This window comes from Homalodisca vitripennis, chromosome 4 (genome assembly GCF_021130785.1).
Source record: "Homalodisca vitripennis isolate AUS2020 chromosome 4, UT_GWSS_2.1, whole genome shotgun sequence".
Lineage (NCBI taxonomy): Eukaryota > Metazoa > Arthropoda > Insecta > Hemiptera > Cicadellidae > Homalodisca > Homalodisca vitripennis.
In genome coordinates, this window is record NC_060210.1 from 133,618,219 (window position 1) to 133,638,648 (window position 20,430).

The 20,430-nt window shown below is 33.7% G+C and overlaps 1 protein-coding gene across 1 annotated transcript in view; it reads left to right on the forward strand.

The window, feature by feature from the left end:
- Positions 1-211: 211 nt before the first annotated feature.
- LOC124360196 (voltage-gated potassium channel subunit beta-2) overlaps positions 212-20,430 on the forward strand; it is a 143,262-nt gene continuing 123,043 nt past the window's right edge. Inside the window, exon 1 of the mRNA XM_046813593.1 lies at positions 212-328. Coding sequence (XP_046669549.1) covers positions 295-328 — 34 coding nt within the window. The 5' untranslated portion in view covers positions 212-294. The remainder of the gene's footprint in view (positions 329-20,430) is intronic.

Sequence of the window (20,430 nt, forward strand, 5' to 3'; positions counted from 1 at the left end):
TCAGTCCACCGCCGAGAAAGCCAGATTATAAAAAATGTTTATAGTGATGACACTGAAGACGCTGTGTGATTCAGAAGGCTGTGGATGAGAAGTCGCGCAGCGTAGATTCCTCTATGGATGACGTCATTAGCATGTATACACAGATGTTCGTTGACAGGTTCGTTAGGTGTTTTGTTTATTAGATACAAAAGTTGGTTTATTAAAATGAAAATGCGTTTAGCGACGGATTTGGAAGGTGGTGGGGTGTTCACATAAATACACGATACTCACTGCTATGAGATAGTGTGAAGTTCGATGAGTAAAGTGGATTACGGCAGCCAGAACACAGGTAAATTAACGAAAATCACAGACACCTTTCCGAGCAAACAATCACTGTTATGAACTCAACAGTGTTATAAATAAAAATATAAACTAATCGTTAACCTATTTGTTTTAGGTAAGCATTTCAAGTCATCTGATTCACCATTTCGTGAGTACAGTTATTAATTTAATAAATAATGACTGAGTTTAGTAAACAGTAATCTTTTATATTACTTTACATTGTAAATTTGTATGTTATGGACAGTGTAAAACTTTACTGCATCGCACTAACTCCACATACACTGACACAAGACCCTACTCTTGGATTAAAAAGTTAGATAGGCGAGTTTAAAATCTAACCTCAAACTAAATACTAGAAATATAGTAGCTATGGTTACATTCGAGTGTAGTCGCTCGTTTATTTCTGCGTTTAGAATATAATGAAAATAATTTGCAAACTATAACAGTTTTATGTCGATAACCACGAAAACTGGCTCCGATTTTTAGTTTTTTTTTTTTTCAATCAAATTGAAACTTTCAAAATTCATAACTCAGGAACTTGGTCCGATTAGAACCAAGTTTATATATAGGATGGGTATAATTGTACTGATAATTGTATGAACCGAGGCAACACCACCCTGGGTAATCTGGTGGTTTATGCGTTCAAACTTCTATATATCTAGTAATATCTAGTATAAAACTAAGTTTTCCAAGTTATGAATTTTCAAAGTTTTAGTTGAAAAGCACCAAACCTGGCCCCCTTTGTCACTATTATCGATATACAACTATAATTGTATGTAAAGTATTTACATTATATGCCTGAGCGCAGAAATAAACTATCTCGTCTTAGCCTAATCTAATCCATGAATCCGTCATCAAAACTTCCATATTTTTCACATCTCAGTTAAAACATTTTTACCTAACTTTGTCTCATACTCTAGCAGAGAAGAATTTGAAAATTGAATTTGTAGCCTGTGCATGTGTGATGTGTGATTGTGATCCTCGTACTTGTGATTTGTGCTCAGGACTGCATCCTGTGCAACTACAACGCCTGGACTGGACTCCAAGCAGCTTGTCCATATTTTTCGATCCTTTTCTTTCCCTTCTTTACTTCTTTCCGTTCTTTCTTTTTGTATATATTAATAGCTCCACCACCTGACGAAGAGGATAGATTCCAAACCTCGAAACGTTGTGTTATGCCTTTCGTAATCTTTAAGGATAGTAAATGTCCGAAATCGTGTTATCCTGTCAAAACCTTCCATCGTCAATAACAAAATATAAACAAAGAACAGATATTAATGTCTTATAAAATTAAGAAATTCTTGACCATACCAGTTCAGAATGTGTAAACATAACTCTTGGCTTTAATTATTAAATTCAAAAAGGCAAGAATTAGTTGATATCATTTAATGCTTGAAAGGTTTAATTTTGTTATGTAAAATAAGTTCTCGGCGTAGTAACTTTATAAATACGCAAAATAAAAAAAAAACTAGTATTTACGGATAGAGTTCTTGGGAATTGGTTTGTGTCTGAGACAAGCCAATTTTGAATCACCTTCCTGACTTACGCTGGAAGTGGGTGTTTAACTCAGCCTTAATATTACAGTGAAATTCCATTGCGGTGGGTTTTTGGTGATATTGCATATTATAATTTATTGCCAGCGGTATAAAAGATATGTACAATTAACAAACGCTATTCCGAGATACATATTAGTTACTTGATTTTGAGTGTGGTATTGACAATTTTGGATGGCAAAACTCGGGAAGACAGTATTAAGTAACCACAACATTAAATAATAAAACATTAAATTGGAAATTTACTGCAACAGTGATTACAAAATATTAGCTAAGTTAGCATTGTTACAATGATCATACAAGTAACCGGGCCTGACCCCGGCATGTACGGCATGATCTGACTCTTGTTCTCTACCGAGTCATGTCGATCAATGGACATGGCTGGCAGTGGTATGGCATGTTGCCATCCGAGTCTAGCACTTGTCAGTTAACAGAGAGCGAGGGTCGCGTAGTCTTGTCACTTGTCAGCTGTTAACAACGAATCTGGCCCTTTTTCCCGCCGAAACGTCGCCACTGCATCAGCGCCGCCTCACGACTTCTTCAGTAAGTAATAATACTTCCTACCGCTTTAAGGATTCACTCTCCATTACTAAAATGGTGATAAATAAGTGCTGAGAACGAAATATTCTGAAAACATTTCTCCCACTGTTTGTTCTTTGAGTAAAACGTAACGTACAGAACATTTACTGGCTGCTCTAGTTTCTTCTGATTAAATCACTAATACATACAAAAGTATTTTATCAGATTTATAACACAAGATATCCATTAAGATAACAGCTCATTACAGATTAATGTTACCATTTAAATCTATTAAGTGTCTGGTGAGAAAACACTACGATTTTGATTTTGCGAAATAAAAAATAAATATTTTTTGAGACCAACACACCTCCCACTTGAAGTTTATCGGTTTATTTCGGTATAATTTTGCCTATTCCCTGTAAAACACATCAAAGTACTCGCTGTAGACCACAAACTAGCACAGTTTGAAATTATAATTGTAATTTAAATATTAGTTTACTAACTATATTGACAGGTTAGTGACATTGTTTTCAGTTTCCACCGAAACTTCTTAAAAGCTTTCCAAATATAAGAATTTCTGGCAGGTTTTCTAAGAGTAAAGATTAGTCATCTAAGAATCAACAGAAGTACCACAACTTAACTGACTATGGACTATATTGGCTTTAATCCGCTACGCAATGTAAAATATAAAAAAAAACTACAATTTGAGGTAGATAGACGGACGATCACTAAGTGTCGAGATTGGCAGATTCATGATTTATAGTGTACCGGGTAGCGGGTAGCGGGTAGCGGTGGGTTGGCCTGAAGTTGGCAGATGAGACCGGGCTGAGAGGGAGGGGGCGGTCAAGTGTTAACCTCCTCCGCAGACACCGAGTACAGTCGAGTATTTGGTAGTCTAGATCCCTTTCCCAGAGCAGACTAAAAGAGCGGAAATTAACTCTAATATGTTGAGGTAACCGGCCAAGAAAACATCTACAAAAACAAAACACTTCTAATTTAATTTCTCCCATTGGACTGGTAAAAATGGAAATAAAAACAACTTTAGTAATCGTACCACACTTTCACTGTTTGAAACCGTTGTTTCAGTACCGCTCGTCAATCTTTTCTGTTGAGCATTTATTTTCCATCTACTTCACGTGGTTCTTACTTTCTCTTGTTTTTTATTTAGCAGTTTTACCGTTTTCCTGAAAATTGATCTTATCCAATAACGCACAAAAGAACAATGATAATGCTCTCCTATAGATTTACATAACAAAAGAGCAAAGGTTTAATTTTACTACCTCATTCTCAATATTGTTATTCAACTGTTACGTATTATTTGAGGACAGAATAATACTTGTGAACATAACTATAGCCACGACAGGTGGAATGACCAGTGATAACTACTGTACTTTGTTGATAAGGCAAAGGTCGGTCAATCTGATAACAGCGCTGCTCAATTAGGTTGGATCATGATGCTTAGGCAGATTTATGATAAATTTAGACCATTCAATATCGAGTATTCAGATCTGTTACTGATACTACTTATTAGGACGGATGTTTTTCGTTTGTCGCCATCAGTATATGACATGTAGTGATACAGCCATGCATTGATGGCCTGAAGTATCAGTCAATCTAGTTTAATAATAGTTTCTAGTTTAAATAATAGTCTCGGGTTTGAAGTTTTTTTAACTATGTTCAAGACTTTCCACAAATTTCCTTTTGTTGGTTTCTTATTCACAATATAATCCTTTTGCATTTAAATAACAAACGAATATTGTACGTTGTTAAAATGAATGTTTCTTATCAAAAACGTCGTTTTCTTCACTATTACATCTGATCAAATCTTATTTTAGATTAAAACTGTTTTATGAAAAATTTTGAAATGAGGCAGTCAAAGTAAAGCTTTACCCAGAGAAATTTAAAGGAAGTACTTTGTGACCCAGAAGAATCGAAATATCTGAAATGTGTCAACTGTGATAGTCGGTCTCTGATGCATGTGAGGGAATGATGTTACAGAATGCAATAAAGAGTAGAGACAATGTTCCCCTCCCCGCCCTCACCTGGTTACTAGTAGATACTGTATTACAACCCCGCAAGATAAACCCTCCGATTCACTGCATCTGCTGGAACATCTATACACGGCAATGTTTACATCAGCTACTCTCTTGTGTAATATCTGAAATGTGTCAACTGTGATAGTCGATCTCTCTGTTGCATGTGAGAGAATGATGTTACAGAATGCAATAAAGAGTAGAGACAATGTTCCCCCCACCCCCACCTAGTTACTAGTAAATGTTGTATTACAACCCCGCAAGAGAAAGCCCTCCGATTCACTGCATCTGCTGGAACATCTATACACGGCAATGTTTACATCAGCTACTCTCTTGTGTAACATCTGAAATGTGTCAACTGTGATAGTCAATCTCTGTTGCATGTGAGAGAATGATGTTACAGAATGCAATAAAGAGTAGAGACAATGTTCCCCCACCCCCACCTAGTTACTACTAGATACTGTATTACAACCCCGCAAGATAAACCCTCCGATTCACTGCATCTGCTGGAACATCTATACACGGCAATGTTTACATCAGCTACTCTCTTGTGTAATATCTGAAATGTGTCAACTGTGATAGTCGGTCTCTGTTGCATGTGAGAGAGAATGATGTTACAGAATGCAATAAAGAGTAGAGACAATGTTCCCCCACCCCCACCTAGTTACTAGTACATACTGTATTACAACCCCGCAAGATAAACCCTCCGATTCACTGCATCTGCTGGAACATGGCAATGTTTACATCAGCTACTCTCTTGTGTAATATCTGAAATGTGTCAACTGTGATAGTCGGTCTCTGTTGCATGTGAGAGTCGATCTCTGTTGCATGTGAGAGAATGATGTTACAGAATGCAATAAAGAGTAGAGACAATGTTCCCCCCACCCCCACCTAGTTACTAGTAGATACTGTATTACAACCCCGCAAGATAAACCCTCCGATTCACTGCATCTGCTGGAACATGGCAATGTTTACATCAGCTACTCTCTTGTGTAATATCTGAAATGTGTCAACTGTGATAGTCGGTCTCTGTTGCATGTGAGAGTCGATCTCTGTTGCATGTGAGAGAATGATGTTACAGAATGCAATAAAGAGTAGAGACAATGTTCCCCCACCCCCACCTAGTTACTAGTAGATACTGTATTACAACCCCGCAAGATAAACCCTCCGATTCACTGCATCTGCTGGAACATGGCAATGTTTACATCAGCTACTCTCTTGTGTAATATCTGAAATGTGTCAACTGTGATAGTCGGTCTCTGTTGCATGTGAGAGTCGATCTCTGTTGCATGTGAGAGAATGATGTTACAGAATGCAATAAAGAGTAGAGACAATGTTCCCCCACCCCCACCTAGTTACTACTAGATACTGTATTACAACCCCGCAAGATAAACCCGCTGATTCACCGCATCTGCTGGAACATCTATACACGGCAATGTTTACATCAGCTACTCTCTTGTGTAATATCTGAAATGTGTCAACTGTGATAGTCGGTCTCTGTTGCATGTGAGGGAATGATGTTACAGAATGCAATAAAGAGTAGAGACAATGTTCCCCCCACCCTCACCTGGTTACTAGTAGATACTGTATTACAACCCCGCAAGATAAACCCGCTGATTCACCGCATCTGCTGGAACATCTATACATGGCAATGTTTACATCAGCTACTCTCTTGTGTTCGTATGCAAATTGGTTCTGGTTCATAACTCCTATCTTTCATTTTCGTTATGATATGACTTTTTATTGCACTTTATGTTTTAACTACTATTATCGTTAAGAATAAAAGTAAAAAACTACTCAAAGCTAATAAACAGATCCATGGAGAATGTGTTCACACAGCAGTTACCAAGTTTAGTATTCGGTATGGTAATGTTCACAGTTAAAATAAGTTTATTTTATTGCTTAACATGATCCTTTACGCCTCACATGGCACTTACGAGATTTGTAGAAGAGTGGCTTTCTCACTTTTGTTTGCATTTAAATAATCAAATATTCTTCTTCCATGATGCGCATAACATATTTGTTTTTAGTTCCTTACATATACTGAGGTTGAATCCTTGAATATATAAACCCTTTTTATGCGAGTTCAAATGCGGATAATATGAGATATAAAACATATTAAGGTCAGTGAGCCAAGCAAGACTATCCGCGGAAGCTTGCGGTCAATAGAAGTTGTTGGTAAAGTTCACCTTTTATGCTAATTTGTGGCATCCTTAAAAAGAAACGTCATCCTTCATTCCATGTCAAGACGAAAATAAATACTCAACAGAAAGAATGTTTAGCATTAAAAAGAAATGGGAAACCGCTTTTACAAACAAGAAATGTCATTTTGGGGCAAACAATATACCAAGTCTCTGATGCAATTGTTGAGTTATGCTTCAAAAACACGAAAAAAATAATAAAATTAAATACCTGTTAACAAGAGAAATAAAGACTTTTCATCGAAACTTTAACTGAAACCGTCTTCATAGACAACAATGTATATTTGTAAATTCATCAAATTTGAATTTCCAATTTATTTTTTCAAACGATTACACAAAGCAATCTCTTAGAAGCTCTTCATATCTAATAACTACGTATTTATTTTATTAACTTCTTGCAATGTAAATAAATAAATCTTGGGAAATTATTGACTACTTTAAAATATAAAACTATATTGAATGTATAGATAGATGTCACTCTCGTCATTTCCTGAATTACATATCCATGGGCGGTTTCTGTCAAAAATCTTCTTCTTCTTCAATCAAAGTTGGGAAAAACGACATCGATTTCTTTATTGTTTTTTTGTTTGTAGAATTTCTTTATAAACTTACTACAAACAGTTCGACAGTCCATAGCAGAGTTTAAATGCAATAAGCAAATCCTTATAGTTTTTACCCACATTAAAAGATATTCGTAACAGTTTGATTTCGACGGGAATGTATAGGTTTATTTTGCAATTAAAACATATTTTTCTTAAACACAAGCTGGAATTTTGATGCCATGAACGAATAAGGTACAGAATAACCTAATCAATATCATCGAGATATCGCAGTACAATTATTGGTGCTGATATATTATGACAAATTCTAATCAGCTTCAAGCTGGGACGTACGGGCGTTGTTAACTAACGTTATCCAACATTCGTTGATGATGTCCGTCACAGATTACAGCGAATAAATGTAACTGGACACATGACCAACGTTCGTCAGTAATATATGTATGTATGTATGTAACGTCCGCCGTAGCTGGTTAACACAGATTTATGCTAGAACGGGCGTCAATATAGATAAATTTGTCTGGCTGATATTGCTGCTTTTAATTTCCACCGTAAAGCTGTACACACCCCGATGTGTTTAACGTCCGTTTGGCTTTCTTTTGTAATCCCTGTATCGGTATTTTAATAGACGCATTAGATTTGAAACAGAAATTCGAGTTTAAGTCCGTTAACAACGCTCGTGTGTCTCTGGCCTTACAGACAGCCATTTTGTTTTTTCGTCGCACAAGTGTTTATTAAGAATGGGCATAGACGTGGATTGATTTGGTACCTTTTGTAAAGATCCGGCTATACTATTGGTCTTTTGGTTTTGCCCATTAGAAAAATATTAAGCCTCAAACAATTATATGTTCATTTTTGTATAATTATAGGAGAATTAACATTTAGATTCACATCATAAAAGCTCTCATTTCCGTTCACACACTAAGGTATATATATTTACACAAGGTGGTAAGGCATTGTTCAATAACTTAACTAAGTATAAAAACTATTGGAGCAAATTTTGAAAAGTAATTTGAAGTCAGTAACTTTGTTTATATAGTTTTATATAACAGCTATCCTGAAAGGAAGATCAGTGACAATACTTAAACAAGAGCTTGATTTATAAGTGGATTATAATGTTGGTTGGGATCAGTTTCGGTCGAATAGAGATTACTGAACGGCCTGCTACACACACAGTAGCACCGGCTTCCTGTGTAGTCTTGGTTCATTGCGTTATCATTATTAGTGACGATACCTACACCATAGCTTAAGTTACGGGTGGATTAGGATGTTAGCAAGGATCGGCTTCGGTCGATTAGAGATTACTGAACGGCCTGCTACACACACAGTAGCACCGGCTTCCTGTGTAGTCTTGGTTCATTGCTTTATCATTATTAGTGACGAAACCTACACCATAGCTTAAGTTACGGGTGGATTAGAATGTTAGCAAGAATCGGCTTCGGTCGATTAGAGATTACTGAACGGCCGGCTACACACCCATAGTAGCACCGGCTTCCTGTGTAGTCTTGGTTCATTGCTTTATCATTATTAGTGACGAAACCTACACCATAGCTTAAGTTACGGGTGGATTAGAATGTTAGCAAGAATCGGCTTCGGTCGATTAGAGATTACTGAACGGCCGGCTGCACACCCATAGTAGCACCGGCTTCCTGTGTAGTCTTGGTTCATTGCTCTATCATTATTAGTGACGAAACCTACACCATAGCTTAAGTTACGGGTGGATTAGAATGTTAGCAGGGATCGGCTTCGGTCGATTAGAGATTACTGAACGGCCGGCTACACATCCACATTAGAATCGGCTTCCTGTGTAGTCTTGGTTCATTGCTTTATATCTTCGTAAACGTCTTTTGAAAAGGCTGAATATATGTACAATTATGATCATATATTGCTGATCAATCTATCGTTAAATATTTAGTAGTAGAATAAAGCGTTGTCAACAAAACTTATTTATCTTGTATGAAGAGGGGTATCGATACAACTTGCATTTATCTATTCATCAACCAGTATATATCAGTATAAGGATATATATCAGTATAAGGATATATATCAGTATAAGGATATATATCAGTATAAGGATATATATGTGTAGATACCCATAGGAAGCATAAAAATTAAGTATAAATATAAATTAATAATAAATACTACAGTCATTATTTACAGCCACGGAACTGATTATTGAGGTAAAATATGGTTAGTTGTCATAACACACAGAACCAAAAGTGTAATCATCAGGTGATAATGCAACGTAATAATGCTCCATAGTTGTAAAAGATGGACACAAAAATAAGGTTTTTTTTATTTCCCAATGTCCTCTATTTATTTTAATTTTGACTGTAAGAAATGTATTTGATGTTTAACTTTGACGACTTTATATAGAGTATATTCATGTTTTCTTACCATCTGATTATGAAACCTTTGTTCAGGAACATGTAGTGGATAACTACCTCATTTGGAACGGTTTCATCTGGAACAGTGACTAATTTAACAGTTTCTATCATATTTTTTATAATCGCATTTCATCTTGCGAGATTTTACAGCTAGCCATTTAGAACTCTTGACATATTTTGAAGCTTAATACTGCATTTTTGCTATTAATTCTAATATTATTCCGTTGATCAAAATATGTGAAATATATGCTACACTCTCTAAATTCGCTCATTTCTCAACTGTGTAATTTGTCGAATTTGAGTTGGTCTGAATAAATCTTTAAGATTAATATCACAGGGATATAGTAGCGAAATCAATTTTTCCGAGTCATTTTTAAGTGTTTATGTTTATTTTATTAAACAATTTAAAATATCACACAATCTCAAATATTTTTCATACATTCAAGGGCGTTTTCTTTGATTTAAAAAAAGATATATTTGCATTATAAAACATCATAATCAAAATTCATGGGTATTATAATTAGGTAGTAATGCCTTCCTTTCTAAAATCTTGGACTACATGATGTTGAACGTTTAGTCTTATACAGGTATGTAAATAGTTTTTATGGACCTCTATATATTGAAGCCTATTGATTTAATCTTGGTATAAAGAATAACAGAACAATAATTTAAAACCCCTATATATGCCCTAAACAGCATTGGTATATCGAACCTCGTTAAATCGAAATTCTCGATATATCGAAGTTATGTACTTCCCTTTGAGTTCGATATAACGAGGTTCCACTATAACTCCCAATGTTTAACCCTACATGAGTCCATGGCCATTTCTAGTTGTTAGGGATGATATTATTTTAATTAATTCAATGTTTCAATTATCCGAACGACAATTGAATTTATGTGTATATGTACGATACATTTCAACTTTAAATAACTGACTATCGTAGGATAATAATTTCCGTTCTGCACGGATATATGGTAGATGTTTTTAAAGTTAACGTTATAAATCATTACAGAATATGCTTAACGAAAAAAGTCAAATTTGTCACATTATGCGTAAATTCTTCCTTTACAATTTACACATTTTATATTTCTTACCTTGTGAGATTTATTTTATATTTTTAATTACATTTTTTGATTGCTTATTGTATAATCTAAAGTTGATACTTGTGTCTTTGGCTTTTGTCTTTTGATACTATTTTCTGTGATGGCATATGTTTTATACCGATATGGCTTTTTGAATATTCATCCTAACATTATTATATTATTAAAACTTAACTTCTTGGAATTATTTTCTAATTATTATGTAAAATCTCGATTTCAGTAAAACTTAATAATTTGTGCTCCTATATCGTACAAGCAGTGCAGTTTTATATTTACTTTTTATACAAAAACATTCGTTGTAAATGTGCTTTTTCATTTAATATATTTAACATGTTTTTGTAGAGAACGGATAGAAAATATACTATGTTCTTCAATTTATCAGAAAAATCTTGACAGATTTTGCTGAAAACGCTATTTTACTTTTTTTCATAGTCGTATTCAGTATTTACTGAAATAATGTGTTTAGAAATTAAAGTATTCTATTTGGTAGATCAATATTGCTTTTTATATAAAAATGAAAGCAAAGGTTAGATGAACAACCTCGATTAAGTAATAGAGTAGAAAAGCTTTTAAAACATTTTTAGTTGAAATTACGTTACAATCTCAAATCTATTCAACGAATCGTGAAACTATGTAAAGGTGCAAGGTAGACAACCACAAACGATATCTTGTATCTATATTGCTAGTCTGGCACCTTGATTGTCTTGTCGTTCAATTAAAAATACAATAGTATACTGAGGTAGTTCAATAGTACGTACTTTGTATAAGAAAAGGTAATAAGAGGTTATAGAACACGTAAACATTTGTTGAGCAGCCTCGATTTCGTGAAAGCTTTTAAAAAGTTTTAGTTGAAATTATTTTACAATCTCAAACCTATATAGGTACCTAATCATACTATATAAAGGCGCAAGATAGGCAACCTCAACAATTTCGTGTGTCTATATTGTCCGGTGCCTGTATTGTCGTGCCGTTCAATTAATACAATTGTATACTTCGGTAGTGCAATAGTACTTTGTATATATAAAGGTAAAAATTGTATATACAAACGTAATCTTTTCTTGGACAGTCTTTATTACGCAATAAAGAACAAATGCTTTTATAACATTTTTAGTTGATATTACGTTAGAATCTCAAACATATTCACTGAATCATAAAACTATTATAAAGGCGCAAGGTAAGCAACCACAAACGATGTCGTGTGTCTATATTGCTAGTCTGGCGCCTTGATTGTCTTCAATTAACAATACAATAGTTTACTACGGTAGTGCAATAGTATTTTGTATATATTTAAAGGTAACATTGTGTGTGCAAAACGTAAATGTTTCTTGGACAGCCTTGATTACGTAATATAGAACAAAAGCTTTAATACCATTTTAAGTTGATATTATGTTAGAATCTCAAACCTATTCACTGAATCATGAAACTATATAAAGGCGCAAGGTAGGCAACCACAAACGATGTCGTGTGTCTATATTGCTAGTCTGGCGCCTTGATTGTCTTGCCGTTCAATTAATTGTATTCCGTTCCAGCTTTCCCAAACGACTCTGCTACACTGATGGGTCCTTAAACTGTTGTTTCAAAAGACTCATAAAACTGCTTCAAAATTTTGTACAAAGTTTTGGAACACCCATTGTTTAAGATTGTTTAAATACTTCAAAACCAATACAAACTGGAATACAAGGTTTGGTGCCTATCAATTAACATTAACTTGACGTCGCTTGTGTAGGTGAGGAATACTATTAGAGTTTACGAGTCACTGAATCAGTAGTCTACTGAGTCAGTATTCTGAATCATTATGTAATGTATGTGTAATAAGCATTAAATGTCTAAACTATCAGTATTTATCAGGTGTAATGAGCCGAAATATTACGTCAAAACAAAGGAATGAATTGAAATATCTGCTTTTTGGTTGAGTATTTATTACGTTCTATAATTATATTTAATAGTCTGTTACAGTATACCCTGTTAACAATTCCCTTTTACTAGTAAGTAAACAGTGTGATTCCAATAAATATTTTATAGAATATTTATTTTATATTGGCAGTGCGAAATTATTTTATAGAATACTACTAAATACTGAGATAGTTTGAGAGATTGCAGTAAAATAGCGGTGAGCTTAACGTTTTAATGAAAGTTCCTCGTGCCTTAAGCTAAAGCAGACATTCTTTAATTTTGGTCTTATTAATAAAGTTCCAGCAGTTAACGATATTATTGCATCACTATATCTAACTATCATTAATGTAATCCAATAGGGTTTTTAATAGTTTTTATAAATCGTATAATATGAATTCCCCGAAGCCAGAAGAATATAACGTTATTTTTAACTACAGCCCTTTAGTTAACTACTATTTGTACATTTTAAAATATTTGTCGTATTTAATTTATTTAAATTAGTATATAATTTTAATAATTGTTCTGTAATTTGTCTAAATCTGACTTATTATAACCAGAATAAAAGCTATAGATGAAAAACAATTAAACTTGTTCCATATGGAATAAATTATGACTTCAGGAAATAAAATATTTGTAAAGAATAAAATGAACGGCATTTTAAAGTATAATATTAATTGAAGAAATGTTATTTTTATTACATGATCTTTCACTTCATTCATAATTTATATATGTGCTGTAAAAGTATATCCTTATCTTCAGGCGTTTTACTGCGGGATTGACTAATTTAAATGCCAATAATCTTTCAAAAAAAGTATCCCAATACAAATCAGTTTTATATTTTCTTACATTCAATTTTACCTTACAAGGCTAAAATATGAATTGATAATAAAATTGATATCAGCGGAAAATCGATTGAACTGTCTTAATGACAATCCGAATCTTCACTTTATATTTAAATTGTTTAAAGCTGCAATAAACTAATCGTTCAAGATTAAGTTCTTAGTATAATTAAAGTTAAAACTTATTTCTTTGTAAAGAATAAAATTTTCCTTTTTCAGGCCGTAACATACTAGCATTGTAGCGTTCTTGCGGCAAAAGTGACACAGATATCTAAATCTGTGAATTTGTATTGTTCTAAGGCAATTTAATAACTATTTAACTAATATAAATCAGAAAATCATACATTACTACTAATCTACGGTATATTTTACTTTATACAGTGAAAAGGTGCAATGTTTTTTTTTTTTTTTTTTTTTTTTAATTAAACCAAACTTTCTAATTGAAATTCGTTGTATTATTATGTCAGATGTAAGAAATGTACTAATAGCGTACCACAAGCAACTGCTTGATTAACGCATTTTTATAAACTATCCCATTGTCTTTTTTCTTTATAGGTTAATTGTTGTTAAGTATGCCTCCTCATCAAAGCTGATTTGTCTTTTTTAAATACTCCTAATCTGTACATCATTTTGTCTTGAAATTGAAGAATATCCTAGACAACATAAAATTAAGTTCTATATAAACAATGGCACCACAGAGTACTGAATTAGTAAAATCTGTTTATTCTTCTGTTTAGATGTTTTCCACTGTTTTACCACCAAATAAAAAAATAATTTATAATATATATGTATACAAGGATACAGGTCAAGAAAATTTATTTTAAAGTAACTTTTAGATTAATTTTATTCGACAAGTTAAGAAACTAATACGGCAAATTTTAAAATATGTTTTAACATGATTCGCTACGATGCTCATCTAGATATCTTTGTATATATCTAAAACTTCACATACATATTTTAAAATCTGTATCATCATTGTGAACCACGTATATAATCTTGTATTACCGTACCATGTAGAAAGCATTTCGAAAGTTTATTTCATGCAATAATTAAAAAGAATCACTCTAGAATTGTATATAATGGGAACAGTAATACAAACCTCCAATATTATCATCGTTAATGATTTATAATCATACTGCAAAGTAAGTACGTTCCACAAACTTCATGACAAAGAACGTTATATTTCATACACTATTTATACAACACTGCAAGTCAATGTTTCGATATTAAAATTACTCTAGAATTTCCAAACCACGTAAAAAGAAAGGAAATGTAGCTTGTGGCAAGTCTCGTTATATTTCGTACAATAGCCCAGCGTCACCTTAGAAGTGTATCAAATGATAAAAGTAAGACGGACCTGCAATACGCGACCTTAATGAACTACTGCGATGAAAGGCCGTGGTAAGAACTTCTTGAGATGTCTCGTTATAACTTCATACAGCGTTTCCCTTGCAGTGTATGCATTGGTAATAGAAATATACCTGAAATACCAGACTATAGAGAAATACTGTAAAGAAAGTATGTGGTATGAACCTCGTAGCTAGTGGCATCATATTTTTCATACAGCACTACAAGTGTATCAAATTTTAACTGTAAGATAGACCTGTAATACCCAACCTTAATCAACTACTGGAATTAGAGGACGGTATGTACTTTTAGAAGCATCGTTATACTTTTCTCACAACGGTGGGTCATTACGCTACAAGTGTATCGAATTTTAACAGTAATATAGACCTGCATTACCCAACTTTAATGAATTACTGTAATAAAAGGACGGTATGAACCTCATAGAAACATCGTTATACATTTCTTACAACAGTGGGTCATTACACTACAAGTGTATCGAATTTTAACAGTAATATAGACCTGCATTACCCAACTTTAATGAAGTATTGTAATAAAAGGACGGTATGAACCTCATAGAAGCATCGTTATACTTTTCTCACAACGGTGGGTCATTACGCTACAAGTGTATCGAATTTTAACAGTAATATAGACCTGCATTACCCGACTTTAATGAAGTACTGTAATAAAAGGACGGTATGAACCTCATAGAAACATCGTTATATTTCATACAATAATAGAACATCACCCTAGAAGTGTATTAAATGTTAACACAGACTTGCATGAATGAACTACTGCAAAGAAAGGAATGGTATGAACCTCGTGGCAAGTATCGTTATATTTGATACAATATTGCAGCATCAGAGAGTGTATTCAATCGGTAATATAAATCTGCATTACCCGTCCTCTACCAAACCACTTCAAAGAAAGGTTATAGAACCTTCTTGCAAAACACTTTATGGTTTATACAAAGGATGAGCATCGCCCTTTCAGTGAACTCATTCAATAGTAACAATCAATGTGGTGATTATGAATTATCGGACGATCGCAACTTTACGAAATTCTTATCTAGATTATTAATCATCGTAACCCAAAATTTTCACTTTGTATTTAAAAGTAAAGCAATTTTAAACCAAAATTAGTGTTTAACATGTTACGATATCTCTCAAACTTTCAAGATTGTGACCATTGTTTGGAAGGTTTTTTTTCCAAATTTGAAAATGAACCGATAAATTGCAGTTATCGTCTCGTAAGATTTCAAGATAAAATCATTTCTAATTTGAAAAGTATATGATAGCATACCGTAAATGCAGGTGTATCCGATTGTATACAGCCTATGCAGTTGCACCAAATCATTATAAAGTGTATCTACTGCTTATCATTATATTTCATACAATAGTGGAGCATCATTCTAAAAGTGTATCTAATGTTAATAGTAACAAAAACCTGCATCTTAATAAACTTTATGACTATAAACTTATAAATACAAATTTTAGAAGGTGTTACATTGAGCTAAATATTTGTTTTATTTAATGCAAATGCAATTATATAATAGTTTTACTATTTTTATATAAGAATGGCTGATACACTAAGATCCTTTACATGAAGAACAAAATTGCACCTTTTTCCGCACTTTGTATATACCTGCACCAGTTAAAACCCTTTACACTAATTACCAAACATCATGTATAACACTGAAATGTGAACAGCTTACAGAAAGGTAAAAGTAAATAATGTATTATTTTACCCGGCGAAGGTGGGGCTAAAAAGCCTTTTCTGACACTTACCTGACTACCATCGGCTTAAAGATGATTTCCGAACCACCACCAATGGCTGTTCAGGCAGACTTCTTGCAAAAACAGGGTCGTTCGGCGGTCAGCTATCCAAGCAGCAGCCATGTTCCAGTATACAGCTTATACTCGTATAAAGATTAATAATATTTTTTCGTTACTATAAAACTTTTATTCAAAATGCTGTAGTTTTCAATATATTTGATATAAAGCACTAAACAGTTTACTGAAGAAACATTCAAAAATGTGGAAAACCTTTTTTTTATAACCGTCTGTCTGATTTTAGGGACGACGGCTCAAGAAAAAAACCGACCTGTAAATTTGAACTTTTTCATAAAGCTAAAGTTCGATGGTAACTACTATGAGAGTGAAATGATCTTTATAAAATCAAGTTTATACTTAAAACTTTGCATACAATTTCATCTTAACGATACATTGAGTAGCGTACTATTTTACCCAAATGAGTGATGAATTTCAGAGATACTATACTCAATCTTTCCTGAGAGACTATACAGGTATATACCATTTTAATCTATATACAGGGTGTAAATTACGTCCTGATACGCCTGGATATATTCCAAATGCATTGCGATATTGATGTAAAATCTTCACTATAACTATTAAAATACGTTTAAATTACATTTTGAAGGATAAAATATTTTCTCCCCCTTTATGAAAGGGGTGTAAAGGGGGTTTACTTTTTAAATTTTTTAATTGCAATCCCTATCTTGGGACATGTTATTTGAAAGACAAATTCAAGAGAAACACACTACCCTAACAATAAAATTATTATCTTGCTGCTGCTTGGAAGTGGCAAGCGCCAAGAGTGGTCTCACCTAGCAATAAAGTATACTGGTCACATTTTGTAGTACCTGAGTCACGTTCTCTGGCACAGCTTCTTTCTGTTCGTGTCGTGGGTCCAATATCGAGTGATTCTTCCTCTCTTTCTGGCTACTGGCATATTATCTGTGGAGAATTACCTTGTATTATGTAAGAATACTCATTACCTAATGTCTAATATTATGGCTCAGTGTAGCTCTTCAATCTGATTCTATCCAACAGCTGAATCTTACATTCAAATATTACAACACAACAGTATTTTAGTTTCGCAGATCATTGAAATGATATAAAAGTGTTGTTTTAATACTTTGGAAAGATTTTAAGTGGATAAAATATGTACATTTGTAATACAAACGAAAGACGACAAAGCTTAACTCATCTCAATGTTGACTCTCTAATGTATCTAGATATGTGATATTTATAACATATACATTGTTTCTGCCGCAAGTAAAACTAGTAATTTATTAAGATGTTGGTACATTAAGTAACGTTTTAAAGCATTACAAATTTAATCAAAACTGTTGTTCTTTTTTTTTGTTCAGAATAATTTTCTAGAAATTTTCAGGATTTAATGCTCTATGTTGGTATAGAATATGAAATGTAACAACATTCCGGCCCATGTATCATACACATTGAATAAAGCAAATAAGCAGAATTAAGTATAAAATCGTTCAATTTATTAAGTGAGCTTTTACGAAGCACTTCTGTCTGTCTGTTAATATGTCTGTCCGCACGATATCTTAAAAAATAAATACATATAGAATTGAAGTTTTGCATCAATCTTCATTTGTTTATTATGAACACTGAGTTCGGTGATGGTGCATGTTGATTCAGGGGATTTGGCTGAGCGTTAGCAAATATTTATACACTGGTTTTGTTGTTAAATATGAGAGCAACAAGGAAATAGAGTAATGTTTTAACTGAGTAAAAGGATATGCAATTTTAACTGAAAACAATTTTTATTTATATAGTAAATAGAAAAGAGTAATAGAGTGGAAAGTCGCTGATTTTACTCTATTTCAGATCATTTTATTGTTGTAATTCCCTTCCTATTTTACCGGAACCTTCATTATTTTATCATTACTATGAAACTTGGCGGAATGAACATATATGTGAATATAATACAGAATAGAACAAAATATGTGTATCACGTGACAAGATAGTTTGGGAAATATTTGATCTGTAGACTTAAAGTTTTACATGAAACTTAATTTCTACCAAGACAACAATGGGTTCTATGATGGTGCGTGTCCAACTATGGAATTTGGCTGAGCGGAATTTGTAGGCATTTGACTCATCTGTCTTTCGGGAGGATGTAATATTTCTTTTCTGTATGATTGTCTGTCTGTCTGACTGCAGAACATGTCCAGAATGAAATGAGCTCTCTCGTATATAAATGAGCAGACTATTTGCAAAATTTCAGATATAGATTTGAAATTGTGTAAGCAACCTCAGCAAAGTCTGCTACGTGACACGTGTAGTGGCCTACACATGCCTTGTACAATTATTTGCATGTTCGAGTTATATACATATACTGTATAACTTAGAATACTGCAGACAGCCGATAGATAGTGCGACGTATCTTCCCTTAACTGAATGGAGGTGACATGTTTTCTCACAGCTGGAGAGATTTTTTTTTACGTGAAGGCTACACTATGTCCCCAACGGGACCGTTTCGAATGCGACAATACGTTTCGTGAAAAATGTCATTCTAATCTCCCACCAAGTGTGAAATGCGCGGTGTCATCCGTTATCTCGTTTGTAAAGAATAAACTTTATAACGAGGTAAAAACTGTATATGGTGATAAAGCCATGAACCGTACGAGTGTGTTTAAGTGGTGTCTCGAGTTTAAAAAAGGAGGTATGTTTGTGCATCATAATCAGAGGAGCAGAAGACCTTCAATTGTGACAGTTTTGGAAAGTTTTAGAAAACTTAAAAATGTGCTCCGTAACGATCGCAGATTGACTGCGGATGAACTTTCCGATATTTCCGTAAATCTCTAGATCTCTGTTACACGAAACCATCACAGAAACCCTCTGATGTCGGAACATATGTTTTTGGTTTATCCCAAAACAGTTGACAGACCAACATAAGTTGAATTGAGTGTAGGTCGGGCAAGAGTATTTGAGACGTTGGGAAATCAGACTGCACGGCAGTGTTACCAAAATATCGAGAAAAATCCTTCCGGCCGTGACAACATTAGTACACTTACTTTCTGGATATACGTTCACTACTCACTTGAGCCCGATTTAAAATTTCCAGTATATTTCATTACAATGATAATCTTTCATGGTATGAAATATTTTTAAACATGGTGCACTATAGAGATGTATGATTTCCGATAGCATGATGATCTTTTGAGAGTAGTAGGATTATGGAATTCTCCTCTTAAATCAAAAGAATACTATGAACAATTTCCAAAAAACTAAAATGTAAAACGTTATTTCACCATCCAGACATCCATTGGCATAATGTTGTCAGAACTTCTATTGAATGTCAGCTATGTAAGGTATTTCGCCCCAGTTACAGGATTTGAACTACCGAGAATTCTGCAGCAAGGTGGGATTTATAAGTGCACAAATAAGTAGCTCAAATTGAATTCATTGGGGATACTTAAAGATATATCACGTAAAGCGAGGTTCTGTATTGAATCCCCTATAGATGGCCACAAATGTCAAAGTCCAATGCAATGAAAGACGATCGAATGTGGTTCTTATGTGTCCGAATTCCCAGAACAGGATGTAGGGATACTCAATTAGGTTACTGAATTACACGATAATATTTCTAGTTATAATTCAGTTTATTTAAATAATATGTACCCAGATTCCCAATTCCTGGTAGTCGTATGATGGGAGGGGAACATTTTGAATACTTACTTTGATCACAGGTACTTAAAAATTGGTGTTTACTTGTAATACTTAATAATTTACATTGTTCAATTGTTTTAACATTCAAATAGCTATAACTACTGAATTAATCCACCTTTTGAAGTCCGGTTTGCGGCATTGTACTCTGCTAAGTAAGACCTTTAATTTGATACCAAACTTGACC